The sequence below is a fragment of the Panthera pardus genome, unplaced genomic scaffold (assembly GCF_024362965.1).
Source record: "Panthera pardus isolate Hobbes unplaced genomic scaffold, ASM2436296v1 HiC_scaffold_19, whole genome shotgun sequence".
In the NCBI taxonomy this organism is placed as follows: domain Eukaryota; kingdom Metazoa; phylum Chordata; class Mammalia; order Carnivora; family Felidae; genus Panthera; species Panthera pardus.
The window spans coordinates 14098899-14107452 of NW_026526754.1; the positions used below are offsets into that span (position 1 = coordinate 14098899).

The 8554-nt window shown below is 54.7% G+C and overlaps 1 protein-coding gene across 2 annotated transcripts in view; it reads right to left on the reverse strand.

Moving 5' to 3' along the window:
* Window positions 1–1039, reverse strand: part of BCAR1 (BCAR1 scaffold protein, Cas family member) — a 37978-nt gene extending 36939 nt beyond the window's left edge. Inside the window, exon 1 of one of the 2 annotated variants that reach the window (XM_019413158.2) lies at window positions 856–1039. In XM_019413158.2, the coding sequence (XP_019268703.2) occupies window positions 856–867 (12 nt within the window). In that variant the 5' untranslated portion in view covers window positions 868–1039. The remainder of the gene's footprint in view (window positions 1–855) is intronic. The other variant, XM_019413160.2, reaches the window with a different exon arrangement.
* Window positions 1040–8554: the final 7515 nt, after the last annotated feature.

Below are 8554 nucleotides of genomic sequence, written 5' to 3' on the forward strand. Positions count from 1 at the left end.
GGGGGGGGGGGGCGGCCAGGATCACTTGCCATCCTCAGGAGGCGGGGCCCAGCTACCTCCAGATGCCGGCCTAAGTGTGGAGCCATGATGGCTGGGAGCTGCTCAAGCCGGCCTGCCGGGCCAAGGAAGTGATGGTGTCAGGTGAGCAGAGAAGCCCCCACTGCTAGGAGGGAAGAAGGGGGCCGGCCCAGCGCCCAGGGAAAACTTCCCGGGAAAGTGAGTGCATCAGCCTTTCTGGAGACAGGCACAGATCCGCATCCCGCCAGGCAGTCCTGGGGGTGGGCTGTCCCGAGAGAGATGCACACCCTGCCCCAGCCCTGGCCATCCTTGAGAGCCCAGGAGCACAACAGGGCAGCTGGCCCAGGTGGTTTCCCGGGGGCAGCAGAGACCTCCCCGCCTCACCCGGCCCAGCTACCCTGGAGCGGAGGAGGGTTCAGGGCGAGCGGCACAGAACTGTCCCCGCTAGGCCTGGCCATCCTGATGGGGGGCAGGGTTCCGGGGCGCAGCGCCGACTCCTGCCTGGCTCGGCTGTCCCAGGGGCTTCCCGGGACCAACAAAGGCCCCTGCCAACCCAGCGGTACTGGGGGGGGGCTCCCGGAGGGGACAGCACAAAACCCAGACCGAGCCGACTTCTGGGCGAGAATGGAAAGAAAGGCAGGGGCACAGAGGCCGGCTTGGGGGAGACGCCCCCACGCTAACCCCCATGCCCGGCCCAGGCAGGCCCGGGTGGGGTGACCCCCCACCCCACCCCAGCTCCGGAGCCCCCGCGGCATTAGGCCTTCAGAGGGCGGCGCGAGGTCTCAGGCCCGGCCGGGGGCAGCAGACCCGGGGTCCCGGCCGGCGATCGGTACTCACCGGCACGGACATCTTGACCGCCGTCCCCGGGGCCCGGGCGGGCAGCGGCGGCGGCAGGCTGGGGGCTCCGATCCGCCGCGCCTCTCAGAGCCCCCCCGCCACCGCCCCGAGCGGGGTCCCGGCGCTCTCGGGGCTCCCTGCGGGCTCCTGCGCGCTCCCGGCGGCCGGACGGTCCGGCGGCTTCAGTCCGCGCCGCGCATGCGCCGCCCCGCGCCGCCCCTCCCCCTCCCGTCTCCTCCCTGGGGGCCGCGTTAAAGGCGAGGACCCCGGACCGTGGCATTTTTCTGTCGGCCCAACGGGCGAGGAGGCTCGGTCTCCACCCCTTACCCATCCTTCAAGGGCCACCTCGCGTCGCACCATCTCCTGTGCGCCCACCCGCTTCTGGAGACCGGAGCCTCCTCCCCCCCACGTTGCCCAGCCCAGGATGCTGGGCGCCTGCCCGGTGGTCTGGCGGGGCTCCCAGTCCCCGTGTCTGAAGGCGATTGCAGGTCAGCCTCGCGGGGCTCCTAGAAACCCTCCCCGCTCCTCCCGCTGAAAGCCCGGAGGCGCGGGCACCCCCACGGTGCGCTGCCCAGACCTCCTCCGCCGGCTCTGCACTCCCCCTGCCCCTCCCTCGGTGACGGGGAGCTCCCGACGGCCTGGGAACAGCCTGGCGCGCTGTCGGTTCTTCCCGCAGAGCTGGACTGACCGTTAGGGAGGATCCTGGCTCCCCGTAACCCCCACTCGAGGGCCACCCGCAGCCTCAGACACTGCAAGACGGGCCCTCGCGGCCCCAGCCTTTCTTCCCCAGGGTTAAACATCCCCGATTTCTTCCACATCTGACATGGTCGTCCGCAAGTAGTGGGCACAGACGTGCGCCGTCTGACTTCCCACCCGCTGTCAGGTAGGCCTTGCTGGCTGTTCTCATGTCCCATCTGATCAACTGAGGTCTGAGGTCCCTCAGCCACCAGAAGGCAAAACCAGAAGCCTGACCACTCTGGTCTGCCACCCACCACATACAGCCTGTCCCTGCTCCCTCGGAGCCCTTCCTGGGCAAAGCTGCACCCAGAGAAAGCGCTCCGACTACCCAGGAAGGATGAGTGAGCACCTAGACCAAGGTTCTGGGGGGCCAGGTCAGTCCGGGGAAGAAAGGGAGAACTGGTTCCAGGAGGCTGGGTGGCCGCAGATGTGGCTCATGGCCTGGCGGAGCACCTGGGCCACCGAGAAATCTGTGGGGGCAAGTGCCCAGGGCTACAGGCTCTTTTGTCTGCCAGGTGTGCAGTGCCACGAGTCCTGAGGTGGCTGAATGGAGGGAGGACATGGGACCAGGTGAGGTGGGCTTTCTCAGAGACTCAGATCCGCCCCTAGCTCCCGAGTCTGCAAAATCCCCCATTAGCAGGGCATCCATTGGGGTTTAGGAGGCTTTCCAGGCTTCTCCCCAAGAGGTGGGGCTGCCTCCATCTAAGGAGGTTCCTGGAGAGACCACCAGCAACGAGAGGGGTACTAGATGTGCAATAAAGGGGGTGATCGAGGCCTGCTCTGAGGCCCAAGTCCCAATGCTAGGACTGAGGAGCTGGGGTCCCTTCCTGCTCCACCCAGGCAGGGTCGCCCGCCCCCTTGAATGGGGTTTGCCAATTACACACCTCGGTTTCCCCAGCCCAACGCTGGGCAAGGCATTGCTGGAGGGAGCATGCGGGGCCATGGCAAGCAGAGAGGGGTCTGGGCCGACAGCTGCCACCTCCTCAAAGGGCGCTCTGTGTGCGCCTGGCAGGGAGCCCTGCCCGTGCCCACCCGCCAGCATCCAGCTGGCACTGGGGCTCCTGAGCTGGGAACAGCAGCTCAGCCTGGTGCCTGGGCTCCCAGCCACACGTGCCCGCTGTCTGAGCACCGCCCCCCCCCCCCCCCCCGCCCTGCCTCCCTGGCTCCCCCCTCACTGAGCCTTCCTCCTTGAGCCCAGGCTCCCCCTCCTTCCTCCTCTCCCACTCCCACTCTCCTTCTTACCACCCGCTCTGTGTCCTGTCCAATCAGCCCTTTCTCTAGCTGCCCAGGTCAGAACTGGGTGAGCAGTGGGGAAAGAGCCCCTCAATACCCCTGAGTATGGGGAAATGGAAACCTAGGGGAGGGGGTGCAGCTGGGATCATGACCTCCAAACCATCTAGTCCTTGCCTCTAGCTGGCCCGCAACAATGGCTTACAGCTGCTTGCTCAGGGAGGGAGCCATTAACTTATCCCTGAGCACAGGACAAGGGATCCCTGGCCAGACCCTCACTTACTCCAAGGCAGGGACCCAGCGCCTTGGGTTATGGTATTGCCTCCCTCACTGCATCTCCCCCCACCCTGATTCCCCAGCAGGAAAACGATCCCAGGATAACTCAGTGCTGCAGAGCACAGGCTCCGGGGGCCTCCTGACGAGCAGTTCACACCAGAAGCAACAGCTGGGCTGCCTGAGCAGTTGCCAGAACCCCGAGAGGATCCCTGGGGGCTGACCAGGGCCCCAGGGAGACAGGGGTTATTGTTGTTCCTGAGGCTGGGAGGGAAGGGAATTTGGACATGGCCACAGAGTAAATCTGGGCACAGATAAGCTTCATACCCAGCTTTCTGGACACCCAGGCCTCTGTCCCCTGAGCCTTGCCGCATCTAGAGGGCCAAGGCCTGCAAGGTGGCTCCTTCTCCCCACCCCCACTCAGGGTGACCAGGGACCTCTCTAACAGGAGAGCACAGTGAGCCTCTGCGGGCACTTGTGCTTTGGTCGCCACTGATGAACTAACGTTGATACATCCTTATTAGCTAATATTCACCCTCAGTTCAGACTGCCTTAGTCCTTCCCTTCCCTTAGTACTGTCCCTTTCCTTTTTCTGTTCCAGACCCCATTGAGAATCCCGCATTACATCTAGTTGTCAGGTCTCCTGAGACTCCTCTGGGCTGTGGCCATTTCTCAGACTTGCCTTGCTTTTGATGACCTTGCTGGTTTTGATGAGTATTGGTCAAGGATTTCATGGAATGTCCCTCAACTGGGACTTGCAGGGTGTTTTTCTCAGGGTCAGACGGGGGGTATGGATTTTTAGGAAGACCTCAGAAAAAATGCCATTTTCACCACGTGGTAGCAAGGACATATACCATCAGTAGGACTGAACACTGTTGACGTTGACCTTGATCACGTGGCTGTTAGAATGTTTGTCAGGTTTTCTCCCTGCTTTCTATTCCCTACTCTTTGGAAGGAGTAAGGAGTTAGGCTCCACCTCCTGAGGACAGAGTATCTACATAAAAACATTCGGAATTATTCTGTATGGGAAATTTATCTCTTCTTCATTTATTGACTTATGCATTTATTTGTATCAGTATGAACTCGTGGCTATTTATTTTATACCTTGGCATGATTATAATCAATACAAAGAAAATATTTTCTTGCGTGTATTGATCTTGCTTTGGTTATTGGGAGTTCTTCCAGTTGGTGCATCAGATTTTTCAGGAAAATCCAGAAATCCAGATTGTTTTTATAAAAAGTCTTGGGGCGCCTGGGTGGCTCAGTCGGTTGAGCTTCCGACTTCGGATCAGGTCATGATCTCACGGTCTGTGAGTTCGAGCCCCGCGTCGGGCTCTGTGCTGACAGCTCAGAGCTTGGAGCCTGCTTCAGATTCTGTGTCTCCCTCTCTCTCTGACCCTCCCCCGTTCATGCTCTGTCTCTCTCTGTCTCAAAAATAAATAAGCATTTAAATAGAAAATAAAAATAAATAAATAAAATGTCTGGATTTTGAAACATTGGGTAAGCCAAATGAAATGCTTCCACAGGCCAACTCCAGGCAGCTCCTGGCTCTGGAGTCAGATTACCTGGTTTGAATCCGGCTCTGCTGCTTGCACTTGAATCATTTTGTGCATGTGAGTTAAACCTGCCTGGGGCTCAGTTTCCTCATCTGTGAAATGGGATGATAATATTTCCTGGATGGTTGAGAGGATTTAGTCAAATGACTCCGGTAAAGTTTGGGGCACTTGAGCTGGCACAAAACCCTTGCTTTTTAAATAGCAGGGATAGGGGCGCCTGGGTGGCTCAGTCGGTTGAGTGTCCGACTTCAGCTCAGGTCACGATCTCGCGGTCTGTGAGTTCAAGCCCGGCATCGGGCTCTGGGCTGACAGCTCAGAGCCTGGAGCCTGCTTCCGATTCTGTGTCTCCCTCTCTCTCTGCCCCTCCCCCGTTCATGCTCTGTCTCTCTCTGTCCCAAAAATAAATAAACGTTAAAAAAAAAATTAAAAAAAAATAAATAAATAGCAGGGACCATCATTGCCACATGCATGAGCCAGGCGTGGATAAGCAGCTCCCTATGGAGAGTAAGAACTGAGCTTGTTTGGAGATCTAGAAGGAGATTTTAGGGTTGGGAGTGGCTAATGGGACCCTGTGAGCTCTGGAGTGGATGAGAACATGAACTACCTTGGGGCACCTGGGTGGCTCAGTCGGTTGAGCGTCCAACTTCATCTCAGGTCATGATCTCCCAGTTGGTGAGTTCGAGCCCACATCAGGCTCTGTGTTGACAGCTTCGAACCTGGAGCCTGCTTCAGATTCTGTGTCTCCCTCTCTCTCTGCCCCTCCCCTGCTCCTGCTCCATCTCTCTCTCTCTCTCTCTCAAAAATAAATAATAAACCATTTATAAGAAAGAAAAAGAAAGAAAGAAAGAAAGAAAAGAAAAGAAAAGAAAAGAAAAGAAAAAAGAAAAGACAAGTGAGGAAGTACCCGGCTAGATGTTCTGTCTTACTCTAAAGTGTGAACGACTGCCTCTCTCAGGGAAGGCAAGTCAGACTGGCACAGAAAGAGATGTTTGGCTTAGAGAAGTGGATGGGGAGCCCACTGACCTTGGGGTTCGGTCCTGGCACCACTTCGAACTTATCCTGTAACCGTAAGCCCAGAGTGGGTAATTTCACAGTCTGGTCAAGGATGGGTCCTAGGGGCTAGGGCAAAGCACTTCCTCGTCTGTCCCACATTCACAAAACCTTGGGTATGCTCTGCCTCAGAGGCATCTGGTTAGGAGAGGAGGTAACGTTCAGCTCATCACGCTACTGGGTGCAGAGGAAGACCATCGTGCCCTAGACAGTGGGGTTTCAGGATCTGGTGGCAAGAGAGAGATAGATATATTAGTTTCTTATGGGTGCTGTAACAAATTACTACAAACTCGGTGGCTCAAAACAACATGAACTCATTATCGTACAATTCTGGAGGTTCAAAGTCCAAAATGGGTTGGCAGGTCCACATTCCTTCTGGAGGCTCTAGGGGAGGATACCTTCCCTTGACTTTTTCAGCTACTAGAGACTGCCTACATCCCTTGGCTTGGAGCCCCACATCACTCCGACCTCTGCTTATGTCATTACATCTTCTCTGACTCTGGCCTTCCCGACTCCCTCTTACAAGAACCTCGTGATTACCATGGGCCCACTCGGGTGATCCAAGATATCCTCCCCAGCTTAAGACCATCGATTTCATCATAGCTGCGAAGCACCTTCTGCCTTACAATGTAACCTAATCATAGATGCCAGGGATTCAGATGTGTATGGCGGGGGGAACCCCTGGGCCCCCCAGCTGCCCCCCACCTGGTCCCCATGGCCTGAATACTGGCGATGGTCGAGTCAGGCCGGGGCAAGAATCCTCTTACTCAGCTCAAGTGGCATCTCTTGCTGTTTGTGGGAATAGCTATAAATGACAGATGGCTCCAGCATGCTGTCTGGCAAGATGAGGCAAAAAACTCTAAGGGGCAGGGACCCTTTGACCCAGAAATTCTAGGAATTTATCTTAAAAAATGCACTCAGAGAGTAGCCAAAGATATACATGCAAGGATATAACTTGCAGTTTCCCTTATTATCAGGAAAACATAAGAACAACTTACATGTTCAACAATGGGCAGCAGTTAAACATATCATGGGATATTCGCATGATAGAATCCAATCCCGGGCATCACCATAAATGATAGAGTGACATGGAAATATGTTTATAATACTCTGTTTTGTTTTGTTTTAAAGATTTTATTTTTTATCTTTTTTTTATGTTTATTTATTTTTGAGACAGACAGAGACAGAGCATGAACGGGAGGGTCAGAGAGAGAGAGGGAGACACAGAATCCGAAACAGGCTCCAGGCTCTGAGCTGTCAGCACAGAGCCCGATGCGGAGCTCGAACTCACGGACCGTGAGATCATGTCCTGAGCCGAGGTCGGACGCTCAACCAACTGAGCCACGCAGGCGCCCCAAAGATTTTATTTTTAAGTAAACTCTATACCCAACGTGGAACTCAAACTCCCCACCCCGAGGTCAAGAGCCATGTGTACCACCAACTGAACCAGCCAGCACCCCTACAATATACCGTAAAGTGAAAAATAGGCTTCCAAATAAGTATGGGCAGGTCCTATTTTCATAAAAATTCATGTATTTATATTTATGTCATATATTTGCATTGGGAGAAACGTGGAAGCTTAGATAGTACAGTATCAGCTGTGATCTTGGGGTGGGGGTGAGATTTTGATCACTACATGTAATGTTTAGGAAGGCCCTGCTGGGCGGTTTGTACATAGGGCCTACTGTGCTGGTTAATAAATAGGGCTTTTTCTGTCTTTATGGAGCAGAATTTCACAGGAGACTCATTTGTTTGTTTTTGGAGGAGGAAATGGGGTTTTGGTGTAACGAAAATTATTTTCTCTACTTTCCAATGTTTTTCAAATGAACATTCATTACTTGTGCATTTTTTTTTCCAGTATACACCTTTTACAATTGTAGTAAAATAGGGACGCCTGGGTGGCTCAGTTGATTAAGTGTCTGACTTCAGCTCAGGTCATGATCTCACAGTTCATGAGTTTGAGCCCTGCCTCAGGCTCTCTGCTATCAGCAGAGAACCCACTTCAGATCCTCTGTCCCTCTCCTGCTGGTTCTCTCTCTCTCTCTCTCTCTCTCAAAATAAATACAGAAACTTAAATAATTTTTTTAAATTATGGTCAAACATACATAACATGAAATGAACTTATTATTGTACAATTCTGGATATTGAAAGTCCAAAATGGGTTGGCCAGTTTTACCATTTTAACATGAAGTTCATTCACAATGTCGGTGCAACAATCACTGTTCTCCATTTCTAGAACTTTCTCATCCTCCCAAACAGAACCACCCCCTACTCCCCCTTTCCCCAGCCCCTGGCAACCACCAGCCAGCATTCTACCTTTGGTGTTTATGAGTTTGCCTGTTCTTGGGTAATTTTCTTTTTTCTTTTTTTTTTTTTAAGAACAGCTTATGAGGGGAAAATGTAATTGCCAAGTCCTAGGAAGTGCAAACCACCCTGTGTGGGTTCCCACAGACACTCTGGGGCCTGACACCCCCAGGGACAGACACCAAGTGAGGCTGGGGAGGAGAGGAAACCAAACAGGAAGCAGAATAAGCCCCCTCCCTCCCCAGGCCCGGCCACCGCCATCTCCCCTCCCCCTGAAAGGTAGGAGGTGGAGGAGAAGGGACTTGCCAAGGGCCCGAGGGCCCCCTGAATGGCCCCCTGAGCCAGGCAGAGCAGCAGGCTCCCGCCTCAGCACCGAGGGCCCTGGCTTCTGGCCTCCCCCTCCCGCCTCAGCACCGAGGGCCCTGGCCTCTGGCCTCCCCGGTCTTCGAGGATGTTTGTAAACACCCAGAGCCGAGCCCCTTCCAGGAACAGGCCTGTATTCTCGGTGACTGTGACAAGTGGAATTTCACTCTCAACTGGAAACAATC